General features: G+C 40.9%; 1 protein-coding gene across 2 annotated transcripts in view; it reads right to left on the reverse strand.

Moving 5' to 3' along the window:
• Nucleotides 1-86: 86 nt before the first annotated feature.
• The window catches only part of LOC119504496 (intraflagellar transport protein 43 homolog A), a 15,332-nt gene continuing 799 nt past the window's right edge, over nucleotides 87-14,619 (reverse strand). Inside the window, exons 2-9 of one of the 2 annotated variants that reach the window (XM_037796639.1) lie at nucleotides 12,624-12,725; nucleotides 9,992-10,062; nucleotides 7,357-7,392; nucleotides 6,490-6,536; nucleotides 1,662-1,734; nucleotides 813-888; nucleotides 635-697; nucleotides 87-393 (exon numbers count right to left, since the gene is read on the reverse strand). In XM_037796639.1, coding sequence (XP_037652567.1) covers nucleotides 283-393; nucleotides 635-697; nucleotides 813-888; nucleotides 1,662-1,734; nucleotides 6,490-6,536; nucleotides 7,357-7,392; nucleotides 9,992-10,062; nucleotides 12,624-12,725 — 579 coding nt within the window. In that variant the 3' untranslated portion in view covers nucleotides 87-282. Of the gene's footprint in view, nucleotides 394-536; nucleotides 698-812; nucleotides 889-1,661; nucleotides 1,735-6,489; nucleotides 6,537-7,356; nucleotides 7,393-9,991; nucleotides 10,063-12,623; nucleotides 12,726-14,619 lie in introns of both variants that reach the window. The other variant, XM_037796640.1, reaches the window with a different exon arrangement.

A 14,619-nucleotide genomic window follows, 5' to 3' on the forward strand; every position in this document is an offset into this window, starting at 1 on the left:
CAAAATCAGTTTGCCTTTGGGCTGTTTAAGTTAGAAACTAACAAACAAAAAAGGGTGAAATTCCAAAGAGCTAAACAAAGACGAGGTAAGACAGCACTGCTCTGTTCACTGCACAGTGCACTTTATTTAGGAAATACAAGTATATACACTTTACAAAATATAAATTCTGGATAACAAACAGTAATTAAAGTTACTATAACCAAAGTCACTGGCCCTTCTGTGTAATGGACATTCACCCAGTTCCCACTGGAGCCATTTAAAGTCCCAGTCCACACCTCGTCCTCATGTTACAGGCAGCGCGGCCTGCTCCTCACTCTCTCCTTGATCCCATTCCATCAGCAGCTCTGAGGACACCTCTGTAAACAGATGATCCCAGTCCCAGCTCACATCATCCTGCAGAGCAGATTGGGGGAGAAGAGAAGAATTAGAGGGAGAAATACCAAGAAAGAGAGCACGGGGAACAGAGGGAGCAAAGAGAGGAGAATGGGGGAAGGAGAGCAGAGGGTGTTAATGTACACATCATAAATCTTGATTACCTGGGAGACGGAGTGGCAACCTCCCCTGGTGCTCCAGAAACAGCTGGACGGGCATTCGCTGGGAGCTCACAAGCTATATTTACTAAAAACTCACTCACCTCTTTCACCTCCTGCTCCGGCGCTAAAACCTTGGTGAGGAGCTTCAAGTCAATCTCTCCATCCTGCGGAAAGATCACAGTGAAATTCACTTAGCTTGCACAAACAGAGCTGATGTTGGTTGCAAAATGAAATGGACCACCTTGACGAAAATATAAAAAGAAATCGTCCTTGACTTACTAAGGTCTGGAACGCAGAATAATACTTCAGATCATTGTCCAGATCTCTGTAGGTCATTACCCGGTTCACCTGGATGCTGACAGACAGAAAGTCAGAATAGGCATCTGATACACTAACAGACTTGTATTTCAATCAGGACAACATGTCGCAGAAAAACAGAAGCCATCCTTTCACACTACATGCAAACCAAGACTAAGAAGTAGCTTTGTAGAAGTTTGAAGTTTGTGCACAATGAAGCTCCAAGATTTGAAGCAAAGACCACAGAGAGCAGGAGATGGTTGCCAAGTGGTAAACGCTTCAAATTGAAACCCAGCTGCTTATCTGTGGGTTGGAATTAAGTGGGGGGGCTCTCAAAGTGGCCGGGGCCTAGCAGTGCATGCCAGTCCTACTTACTGCACATTACACGCTACATTGCCCCCGCAATGAGTTCAATGTGGATATTATCTCGCACAGAGAGCAAGCCCCAGCCTAATAACCTCCACCGCTGTCATAGCCTTGCTACATATTCGACACATGTCGGCGTGTCTCTCACTGCCCTGTAAATCAAAGGGCCCGGTTAGTAGGGACCCTGGTAACGGAGTTGCATAAATCACACCCAACTGTTATTTCTCCATTTCAGCCCAATAAAGCAAGACACTCCGCAATGGCACGAGTGGAGGACAGGTAACCATCAAAGTCACCGGAGCAGGCTACTGATCTAGTGTCCTGTGCACGGACAGAGGTTAACTGTCATACACGGGTCCGTCTGGGGACACGCTGTGTGTGTGTGTGTGTGTGTGTGTGTGTGTGTGTATAAATCCTGAGCGATAAGGATGAACTTCTAATTAGTTTAAGGCGTCAATACCGTACCTTGGTGGAGCTGCAATTTGCATGGTGAGATCTTCTTCCTGTACTTCTTCGAGGTCTGGAATCACTGGAATATCTGAAAACCAAAAAACAGAGACCACAACATTTTACAAATGACTTGATAACATTTTAAAAAGTGTGTGGAAAATTTTTAGAAAATCTGATTGGCAGCCAAACGACAGAATCATTTATGAACAATACAGTAAATCCCCTGTGTACGGCTGCTAGAAATGCACATTTCTGTGTGAATATGTGTATGTGCGACTGTGTCTGTGTGGCACTTCCTCCCCTCCCTCTCTCTAGTTACATCCTCATAAGAGCTGCCCTGTCACAATAGCCATGCGGCCATGAATATTCAGGAGGCGAGGCGGCAGCTCTTCCTGCTGTGAGAGGGGCGCTGGCCAGGGGCTCCCCAGAAAGCACCCCCTGCTACCTTAGCATTTGGGCCCTGTCAGCGCCGCCCACCCCTAGGACCCGCAGTGGCCGGTAGGCCGACCTCCATGTCCACTCTGCCACTCCGACTGGGGCGGCATCCAGCCATGTGCAAGAGTATTTGCTTGCGGGCCCATCTGTGTGGGGTCGGAAGTCACAGTGCGGCCTGGCAGGGGCTGCGGTGCCAGGAGCCGCCAACCCGCTGCTCAAACAGTGGGAACCCACTTTAATTGGCAAAACGCAACAGGACAGAGGATGGCTCCACTCCCAAGAAGGACAGGGTAAACTTTCACAGCATTTTTCAGATGGACATTTGTTGGAGCAGGGAAATAAAAGAGGCATAATAAGGGATATACTGTACGTATAAAGACTGGATGAATATAGTTAATAATGAATAAAGAGACTGATTGAAATGTATTCAAAGACTTTCATAATAAGTCCATTATTGTGTGATGATATTTATCATCTAAAGGTTACAATACAGCTAAAAACGTATACACAACCCATCAATGAGGAGAAATTGTCCTTTTTTTTTACTTTTATGATGTCAATAGTATACATTTTTGTGTCGTACAGACAGTTGCCAAAAAACTTTACCGGCTTTCCATCTGCCCTTACAGCAAATGTGTTAACTTTGGGTGTGATGTGGATTTCCTGAACCATATTTTCTGGGGGGGGGCAGCAGACTGCACATCCTTATTAGCTCGACAGCTGAGCGTTGACAGAGAGAGAGACAGAGAGAGAGAGAGAGAGAGAGAGAGAGAGAGGAAGGAAAAGAGAGAGAGGAACAGAAAGATACTGAGAGAAGAAAAAGAGAGAGCTGGACTGCACGAGGAGGGTTGTCAGTAATCTCTAACCACAGTACTGCGCCCTGAGGGGAAAGTCAATAGAGGAGCTAAATAGAGGTGAGGAGATGGAAGTGTGCATCTGATGTGAGGAAATATCTTGGCATCTATGTCACCATTCCTTCAAAATAACTCCTGAAAATAAACTTTGAGTTGGAGAAACATCGATCTTTTTCAGGTCTCAATAAAAGTTATGAACTGTTGAGGATGAGGAGAAATTATTTTTGATTCAGAACATATCTCTCAGAAGACAACTTGGTCGAAACCTGACCTATCAACTTCCAGCAGATAACAAAAGCTCATCCTCTGATAACTTATTTCTTTCTCTTTTTTTAATTAAACCAAATTAAAAATGCCACGCTCGTTTAGCCGCTGACAAGATTCATCTGTGTTTCTGATATCCAAATAAATGCGGGCGCGGGTATTTCATATTCATGAGGCCCCGGTGACACTTTGTCCTCTCATTTACAAAGCACAGCGTTCAGCAGAATCCGTCCCCCCTGGACCCCCAATCAAATTTAATGGTCTTAGTGCAATGACATCAAAAAGCCTTGCCGTCCGGCTCTTTGCAAACAGCTTCCTGGGTTGTCTCTCTGTCCACACACACGCTTTCTCATTTCAGCCAGTAATGCACTATTAACACACTCTGTGAGAGTTCAATGTGAAGCACAGAGGCATATGTTGTCTATATGCAAAGTCTATTATTAAGTGAAAGAAGGAACAACATTTTTAAATGAGCTTCAAATTCAACCCATTACTGGAGGTCAAGCGGGGCATCAAAGCAGCCGCAAACAAGGCAGCGTTTTTCTTCTGACGCAAAGGGCAGCTCCATCAGAGGAGCTCTCTCTCCTCGGCGCGGCACACATTACCTACACTCGCTTCCTTCCCTCGGCTGGACATGTATCAAGGTGGCTTTTGTCTGGCAGCGAGCAGGCCACGTGCGGCTTCCTCTCTGAAGCATGTAAATATCAAACGGGGATAATTTGCTGTGAATGTAAGCATACTCCCGGCAGGCACACGCCAGTCAGCGACTTTGGAGAACAGGACGTCTCTCCATATCACCTGGGCTCCTATAATCTATGCAGGGGTCCAGTCAAATGATTACCTAGGTACAGAATCCATTTGAAAGGCTTATTCAACACATCACTGGCTAAGAGTGAGACAGTGAGACATGAAGCAGATGAGTGTTTTTGCGATACTGGTGCTATTTTAAGTGACCAGCAGGAGGCTGTGGGGGCAGCTGATGGGAAGATGGGAGCAGGGGACTGGGCTAGCCTTCTCTCTCTCTCTCTCTTTCTCTCTGTGCTTGTAGCCAGTGGACATAAGGGATAAGGGTAGGGGACATAATCAAGATCGCAGGGGCTATCTCACTAACCCTCAGCACTGTAATTTCCAATGCCCCTGCCTCCAGCTCTGTATTAAGAGGTCTCCCTCCACAGAGTAATAATCTTTCCGGCGGCATTAACTGCTAGAGAACCAAACCTCTGGACTCTTCAATTAACTGACCGTTTGAGCCAGAGCATACTAGACAGCGACAGACAATACGGGTGTGTGTACATTAAATGTAATAGAGACGCACAGTATTTTAAAATGTTTACGGTACCTTAAAGCCTGCGGTTCATGTGTGCAATTCATTGTGATTTATCGATGCATATGAATTTCATTTGAGAGTTTTATAATATAATATAATACTTTTTAAAATGGTAATTTGCAACAAAAAGCACTACCAAGTAAGACTCTGAAATGTAAATAAAATGCAATATTGACGGGTGATATTGCACCATTTATATTAGGTGTGGTAATTAATTATTATTGTTTGCTAAATCTTCATATTTCAATAATTGGACAAACCTTTTAATCATCGCTCACAGCTATCATGAGAAAATGATTTATATATTATAAAGTAATAAAAAAAATAAACCACTAAAAAGACATTTGAGTGAATGAGGTAAACAAATATCTTTTTCATTTTGTAATTCATAACATATTTATAGCTTTGTTTTGAGTTATATAAATTATTTTTCATTCCAATTCTAATTATTGATATTGTGTATTGCACAGGGCTGTCAATCGATTCAAATATTTAATCGCAATTAATCACATTACTGTCCATAGTTAATCGCGATTAATCGCAAATTAATTGCACATTTTTTATCTCTTCAAAATGTACCTTAAATGGAGATTTGGCAAGTATCTAATACTCTTATCAACATGGGAGTGAGCAAATATGCTTTTTTTATGCAAATGTATGTATATATTTATTATTGGTAGTCAATTAAAAACACAAAACAATGACAAATATTGTCCAGAAACCCTCACAGGTACTGCATTTAGCAAATAAAATATGCTCAAATTAAAACATGGCAAACTCAAGCCCAACAGGCAACAACAGCTGTCAGTGTGCTGATTGACTATGACTTAGAAATAATCAAACACACCATTTTAGAATAGGAGAAAATAACACATTTATACTGCATGCAAAAAATTGCATTGTTTTTTTATCCCCAAACTGCATGTGATTATCATAAAGTGGGCATGTGTGTAAAGGGGAGACTCGTGGGTACCCATAAAACCCATTTTCATTCACATATCTTGAGGTCAGAGGTCAAGGGAACCCTTTTCCTCGCCAAAATTTTACGTAAGTTTGGAGCATTGACATGGTTGGTACCAATGGATTCTTTAGGTTTTTTCTAGTTTCATATGATGCCAGGATCTTCACTCTAGCTTTTGAGCCCGCTACAACCTAAAAATTACAAGTTGCGTTAAAGACATTAGTGGCGTTAAAATTAATTTGCGCGTTAACTTTGACAGCCCTAGTATTGCAATACTCTGAATTTAGAAACATGATGATGGACATTTTTAAACAGCGTTAGTTGACAGTGAATAAAACGGTTTGAACAATATAGCATTTGTTTATTTGTTCGTAAATGGCACTACTCAATGCTACCTGAGATACTGAGTGTGTAAGTCCTTCAGTGTTGTCAACTGAGCATTTCATGCTGCTAACCTATTTCTACTAAGGCAATTTGACCCTATTTCCCCAGCTGCCTTGCGCCGCAAAATAGAACAATTATTCTAGGCAGGGTTTAGCTGAAATTTCCCCCCTCAGTCCTGACATTGTTTGTGGTGCACAGAGTTGGGCCCTCAGGTGACTCGGTTACCGCTAGATCTGTATTCAACAGCACCTGCCTGACACGTGTGTGTGCATATGTGGGTGTTTGTGACCAACTGTGTCGCTCTACAGCAGGTGTTGAGGGAAACACTTAAATCCTGCCATCACCGATTAGTTCTAAACTTAATCATTGAGGATATTCACTTGTCGTTTTCATGAAAATCACCATGCCTATACGGTGTCACGCACTGGTCGAAAGGAGGAACACAGCGGAAGAGTTCTTCAAGGAGAAATATGGTGTGAGCATCAGTGAAAAGCGATGATCTGACTGCCTGCTTATCTGCTCTACTTCCAGAGGATGAATGTGCCGGGGAGGCACTGGAGGGCTCCTCTTTGCCCGTGAGGAGAGACACAGAGTGGGGGATAGTGAGGGTGCTCTTACCTCCTTCATCATCTGATCCCTGGGGAGTTTGTGGTCGCAGGCGGCGGCTGTAGAAACAGGAAGTGTGAGAGTATGAACTTTTTCATGCTTTCAAAATGCAGCCCAACAGTGAGGTCATCACAGGGAGCAAGTGAGGGCTACTTTGCTTTGATGATGGGCCTGTTTTTTGTCTTGTCTTTCTCTCGTGGTAGTCACGACACTTGCTCAGTCTGCTACAGTGACTGGACTTCTGAACAGCAGTCTTTGCCAAAAGATGGTGCTATGAGACGCTGCTGTGCTGTCTGGGTGACCAGCCTGCCAGCCTTTAGACAAGATCACCTCAAGGATTAAAAAAAAAAAACCCAGCAGGAGCAGCACTCTGAATAAGTATTACTGAGACAAGACAGTTGTGACAGAAGCACAACATAAGGGATTTTTCTGCCGGGTAACAACTTTACACACAAAGCCTTCTGTCTCACTACAGCCATTCAGGCACCGGGCTCCAACTGCGATGATGAGTAAAACACAGACGACTTCGTCCTCTACCTGCCTCCCCTCATGATGTCTATTCTAGTCACAGAATGATGTGAGGGAGGGTGAAGGGGGAAAAAAGATAGAATAACAGGAAAACTTGGCTCCTAACAGCAATAAAAGTGATGACAACTCAGTCACGCTGTTTTTTAATCATGTTAAGTGATTGTTCTTGGAAGGCAAGGATTAGTTGCAACCAAGGACAATCTGAAAGTACAGCGCTATTCCCACTTTACTGCAAAGGGAACAAACATTTACTGACCTATTTTTATCCATACACACAAAGATGGAACTGGCATTGAATTCAATCAACAACTGCAGGAGTACAATGAGAATAGAGTGGCCGAGTGAACTTACTCTTCCAGGTCTTCAGCTGCAGGTCTTCTTGACGATCTGTATGGCAGCAGAAAAAAAACAAATATTAGACAAATAATTAAATAACACACTTGTTAGATTACATTTTTCCTTCCTTCAAAATAATTGGAAGCACATTTTATTTATTTATTTATTTATTTTTTTATTTATTTTTGATGGATACATCCTCTCCATCTGTATCTAATGATAGTAATTCCGCTATATCAGACACATAGTTGTGTCTTCTCCTCTCCTCTCCTCTCTGTTTCTTCAGCCTCGTCTCCTGCTGGATCATGCAGCTATTTTCAGACTTCTCTCCATTTACACAGCTCAGCTTGAACAGAGCATGCCAGACACCAACATACTGTGTTTTGACACTTCTCTGGCCCAACACGGTATTTTTAGCATTCACTATCTTTTTTAAGAAAGGTAGCAATCACGCCAGACATCAAAGAAAAACAATATTATTACCTAACAAGTACTTCACCATATCAACCATCATATATCATAAGAAATAAATAAAAGCAGTGTTAGTTTTGGTGTGTTTTAATTTGTAGCCTAAAAATGTGTATAAGAGGTTTTAATTTATTTTTCATGATGCAAAATGTTTTTGCTAGTTCTCCTGGTTGAGTAGTGCCCCCTACTGGTGTTAAAAGTAACACATCCAGTATTGAAACAGTCTTTTCCTTGCTGTCATTTTTATCCTTTCATACTGACAAAAATCAAGATTGCAGACACGTGGTATTTATTTATATTAAATAAATTCATACTTTTAGATACATATATAAATATACATGTATCCAAAAAAATTATAATTATAATAAAAGAGGTGCATATCATAATACGTAAGCACCAGTGTTGGGATTAAATATACTGCACACTGATGTCAGTGTTCAGGGGCTCCTAAAACAATGAAGCAGTAGAGACATCACTATATAGACAAACCCACTGCTAACAAGCATGACAAATAAATCACATTGAAATTAGTACCTCCAATCCTTACTTTTTGCTCACCATACAAGGGATCCCTCGCTCTTCTGGAGGTTACTTCATTTTTTTCTATTAAAGGGTTTTTCTGCGGGGAGTTTGCTGAACAGTTTGCAATACGGACTGTAAAGCCTTTAAGGCTAATTTGATTTGGGACTTTGGGTTATATAAATAAAATTGACTTGACAAGCAGAGCAGACAACATTTCAATTCAGGCAAACAAACTCATCAACTCAAAAATATCACAAATATCACGTCTTAGGGGGATACGGGGAATACCATTTTACATCACACAACATTAATCTGAACACATACAGACATTTAAGTTATGATGTATTTGTTATGTGTATCAGAAAATGTGGAATGGTATTAATGAATCATTTATTTTTTCAAGGAGAGATCCAAAATAAAAGGAAAGAATGACGATTAGCTACTCAAATCTCAGCTGTCTTATCTATCTTTTGTGTAGACCAACAGTGTTGAAGGTACTAGAGTCCAACCAGGCAGGGCAGAGAGGAGCTGAGGGAGCCTACCTGCCTGCCCTTGGACTGTGTCCTGTCTGGGGGGCGGGGGTGGCGACACTTAAGACACATTACAGGCCCCTTGATTAAGACTCATGTAAGGCAAAGCGATAGACATGGTAAAACTGTCTGGAAAAAGTTGTTAGGGATAAAATATATTGTGACAACCTGGTTTCAAAGGTTCATCAATAAACTGACAGATCATTTAGTGTCAATTAGAAGTGATAGATCGACAAATCCCGGGATTTCTGCGCTGGGATTAGTGGGAGGAGGGCGGCGGTGATTGAGCATGAGGGGTGACATTGAAGGGAAAAGTCCTTGCCGGTTCCAGGGGGGACCATTACTTACTTTGTTTCAGAGAGGATCAATGCGCGCGCAAACCCCTTTTACACCTCCTGTATTTCAATCGCTTTGAGACTGAGAATCAAGCTGGGTTACGCAAAAAAAGCAGAGAAGCGACACGCTGACCTTCTGTGAGAAAGGAAAGATCTATTGAGTTTGCTGTTTTCCCTGCTTGCACTAACAGTGCAGTAAACTACGCAAATAAGCACAATTGACTCAGCCTGTTCACTTCAATGCATCTGCTATGCTCTCACCTCCACTGAGACTGGAAAAAAAGAAGCACAGTGGCAGGTGGAGGAGAAAACAGGAGAGGTGGTTCCATACTAGAATAAAAAGTCTCATGTTGATTTAGTCATGTACAGTATTTAGATGTGTTAGTTGTAGACGAAGGCTTTTGGCAAACACCTTCCATCTGTTCCAAATATTTCATGAATTCTCCATGTTGTGCTCCCCGTGTAAAGAGCAGACTGCGGTGGTAAGGGGTGATTAAGTGGCTTGAACCCCTGTGATGAAGTGGCTAGCTGACTAACAGTGCCCTCCTGTGGCTGATGCATTAACCATGTCAATTACCGCCTTGCTCACAGATGAAGACGAATGGAGAGTTGCCCGCTCAGACAGGCTCCCTCTAACCTTGTTGATTCACAGCCTGAGTGCCAAATATGCACTGATAAATAAGCTCATTCAACAGCATGAGAGTTCATTAATAACACATAACGCACAGACCACGGCTCGCGGTCCCCGCCTTCAGTGTGGCCACGGGAGACGGAGGAAAAGGTGAAGATACGTACTTGGCAGAACCAGACCCGGAGCTTTCTTCTGCCCAGCCACCCTGCCGCCGGGCCGGTTTAGGAGGAGGGCCCTGGAAGAAGAGAGAACTTTAATAGCAAACAGCTTCATTGAATGTTTATTCACTCAAACAGAGGAAAAATAAATCAGATTTGTAACTGTTATTAGGCTTTAATCTTGGAAAATAGAGCACAAAAATATCATGTTTGTGTAAATTAAAGCTTTAAGTTATGTCATAATTATAGGGCTCATGTGTTACAGCAATACCAGTTTGATGTAGTGGTGCATAGGCTATATTGTGATGTACAACATCAGTTTTTAAAGTGTAAATATGCAAGTAGGTGACCCTCTTGTCTGCGACAACAGAAAAAGCAAACCCTTTATCTTAGCATAAATGTAAAAGACAATGAAATGCAAGTTTAATTGTCCTGCAAAAGGATGTGGGGAGCATTTAAACCAAAGTTTTCCAATATTCAAGTTACCAGCTACCAAAAAGCTCTTGTACAGTTAATAACATGCCTGGTACGTATGTGCAGCACAGCAATATACACTCCATTGTTTTGTTTATTATTATGGTTTTCAATACCGTCCATTTCCAGCACATACGGAGCAGAGTGTGGGAACTGCCAGGATCTGCAAGTCTGACCCTAAAATAGAAATGACCCTCTCCCTCTCATTCTTTGATTCTGAAAATAGTAAACCGAGTATGCGCCTCGATCCTGAGACCGGGACCCTGAGACCAGCACTTGAATGAATGAATTCCTCAGAGCGCACGAGGGTGGGCACTAGACAAATGAATTAGGGAAAAAAAAAAGGCACAACATTTCTCATTACTAAATTGGGTCTGCAGAGGACAAAGTGCTCGTGAAGAATTTCTTTCGTTTATGATGAAAGAGGAAATAATCTTTCATGGCTGGTTCCTTCACCAAAGCCATTTATAAATCTGAATGTCACCATTAAGCAGGGCAGAGGGAGGGGCAGCCACTCGGCGCCGCTGTATATTACCATTAATCGAGAGAGCCGAGGCTGAACAGGCTCCCTCAACTTTGTGTAATTAGTAACTGTCTCTTTATTAAGAACAAAGGGGATTACAATAATGACAATTGAGTCATTTTAAGCAACATTGAAAAAATTCCTTCAAACGACGCTCTGATGTTTCACGTTTGGTATTTGTGACAATGAACAATTTTCATGAGAGACAAGATAGTAAGGTCAAGTGTCTCTGAGTGTAATAAATACATCCTGTGACAGTTATTTCACTCTACAAAAAACAGAGAGGACCATAAGTGTCCTGAGAAACAAAACAAATATGTGCCAGGAATTCTTCATGACCAAATATGAACGTCACAGTTGTAGTAAAATAGTTAAGGCTGTTAAGGCAATTAGCTCAGCTCTCGTAGTTTCTAATTTAGGAGTCTCTGATGGTCTCCAGGGCGAGGGACTTGTGGTGGCCAAACCCTACGAGCCCATAAAAGCAAATGAGTCTTTGTCTAAAAGGATGTCAGGAATGTGACCAATCAGTTGGGTATTTTAGGCAGAAGAGGCCAGGGTTGATAAACGAAGACTGCAAATAAACCCACCCAGTCGCACGACACTCTGGAAAAATGTATTGCATGTGCACAGCAGGTCAGAGAGGGCGCGAGAATACTGGTTCATACATTAGGGAAGTTGGCCTAATTTGGCAAGATGAGCCTAAAGCAAAAGCATCGCTGGAATGTTTTGCTTTGGGAATGTGGCCTGGTTTACAGTTTACTAATCCAGGAGATGTGACTGATTCCATAAATGCCAAGGATAGCGGAGTGAAATTTTTTGTTATTTTTCAACTGTCACTTCTGATTTGACTTCTCTTATTTATTTTTGCCCTGTATTTAATCTAAATTTAGCACCGACATGTTTTAAGAGGCAGACATCACTGAGAAAACTTTACGACAACATTTCTACTAAGGCTTAAAGTGTTTCATTACACAGTAGGCAGTATAAGGAGAGGATTTATGAAAATTGTTTGTAGTCATGCATGGGGATTTTAGTGATGTAATCTGCTTGTTTTCAATTACACAATTTACAAGAGAACAATTAAAAAGCTTTGCAACTCTGAAGTTTAAAAAGGGTTTTTAGAGCTTGTGTGAAGTAGCACTTCAAAACATTTCATGCATCAGATCCAATACACACAGGACAATAAATGAAGAGCTGTTACACTTTTGGAGCAGTGACTGTCTATGCTTTAAAACCCGCCGAAGTAGGAAAGTGGCAACTCATATGTCTCTGCATAAATGAGCACTCCATTAAAACTTTATACCATGTGTGTCACGCTGGTGTTACTGTGTGTGCCGCAATATGAGAGGTGGTGAATCTCAACAGGCCTGGATATCAAAACCAACCGGCTGAACTGAAGCAAACAATCCTGGTAACTCATCTTAACAGCGTTTGTGAAACGAAGACTACCGTAAATGGTATAAAGTTGATGTCTGGAGCAGCAGAAGCCATGCAAAGTCACTATCGCTGTTTTCATGCTACCTACCTCGTCATCCTCCTGCGATTCATGTATGAGACAAAACCAAAATGCATATTGATGAAGATTGTTGTGAGGTGATAGTATAACATGCAACCAACTCTCTATATCACACGTTCACATACCTCTCCCACTGAAGCAGATGTGGAGGACTTCCTTACGTGACGAGAATCTTCAAACGATGATTGGTCTGCTGCAAGGCGAGCTCTTCGTCCGGACTTTGCAACCTGGGAAATGTGAAGAATTTTAAAATGGGAAATAAATTTTGATATCATAAAGCCAGAAGCTGGTACTTTCAACGACTACCAAAGACTTTGGGGTTTCACTTTGCTTTAACTGTGCCAGCTATCTTATGAGCCGACCAAATGTTGTCTGGATGGACTTCAAAATACAGTAGATCAGATTATTCCACCTTCATAAACCAACCAAGTTTGGCGCTTAGAAAGCTTTTGCTACATAATTTTGCATAATTTCTAGTTCTGTGAAGTCACATTGTGTGGAAGTGGCAATGACCTTTTTCCTTTTTGCATATGATAGGAGCATAGTAGTCATAAGCAGAATTTCTGGGATACCCCTGTCATTTGTAGAAAATTGTTTTCTCAAGCGCTGTAAACTCAAATCTTCATAACACATAATCTCGTACCTCAACGACGGATTTGAATTTACCATTTGTAGTAAGTGGAACCCATGTGCTTACTGATGTGGGATCAATAGGACATTTTACAATATGTTGGTCAAGGAGAGAAAACGAGTATGGAAGTTGAACTTAGCGCCCTCAGGGCAATAGACTGTACCTCTGGTTGGAGAAACAGCTAACAAGGCAGGACAACATGGAAGAGGTGCACTAATCCTTAAAAAAGCCAGTGGAGACATGTTAATGTACCTCTTCATTAATGATGTTATTTTCAATTGGAAATTGTAGATGGAGGTGTTAAATGTCCATGAATAAAATGTTGAATATCCACTCTGAATTGTAGCACTGTACTTTATAACGTTAATCACACTATTTAAGGAGTGTTTCTCTGTATTTTTTTCATACATACATCGTTAAAGAAATTGTAAAATTATAAATAACACTGCAATATTGTCTTAGAATAAGAATTGTAGTAGTTCGGTGTAATGCAAATATTTTTAAAAGGAAAGGTTTTGTTTTCATCGCAAATATTTTAGCACAATAAAAATGAACTTTAAACAATCAGCACCCCGACACTAACAAACCGGGAGGTGGATGTACCCTCAAGCATACTATCTATCAGGACAGATAATAATGCATACAGTGCACTTTCATAGACTAAGCTACTGGAGTTACCCTGCACTATAATACTCATTTTTAACAGTCTCTTCTGCACTATATTCACTTTTTTTAATAGTCGTGTATCACAGCTGTTACCCTGCACTATATTCAGTTTTAACAGTTTTCTTCATCTCCTTGTATTTTTATATCTGGTATATTATTTTTTTGTACTTTGTACTTTGCACTACTAACTTTTTTACTGCCTTTTTACTAACATGTTGTGCACTATGGAACTGTAATGCTGGAAACTTGAATTTCCCTCGGGATCAATAAAGTTACTATTTATCTATCTATCTATCTATCTATCTATCTAAAGATATTGACATGAATGAAAATGTGTATGTTATCAACTATTTTGAGGGAAAAAAATACAATGTTCTTATTGTCATATCCATCATAATATGTAATAGACTAAGCTACTGGAGTTACCCTGCACTATACTCAGTTTTAACAGTCTCTTCTGCACTATATTCACTTTTTAATAGTCGTTTATCACAGCTGTTACCCTGCACTATATTCAGTTTTAACAGTTTTCTTCATCTCCTTGTATTTTTATATCTGGTATATTATTTTTTTGTACTTTGTACTTTGCACTACTAACTTTTTTACTGCCTTTTTACTAACATGTTTTGCACTATGGAACTGTGATGCTGGAAACTTGAATTTCCCTCGGGATCAATAAAGTTACTATCTAACTATCTATCTATCTATCTATCTATCTATCTATGTACAGTATCTATCTATCTATCTATCTATCTATCTATGTCTCTCTATCTATCTATCTATCTATCTATCTATGTTTCTCTATCTATCTATCTATCTATCTA

Source organism: Sebastes umbrosus, chromosome 16, assembly GCF_015220745.1.
Source record: "Sebastes umbrosus isolate fSebUmb1 chromosome 16, fSebUmb1.pri, whole genome shotgun sequence".
NCBI classification, from domain to species: Eukaryota; Metazoa; Chordata; class Actinopteri; order Perciformes; family Sebastidae; genus Sebastes; species Sebastes umbrosus.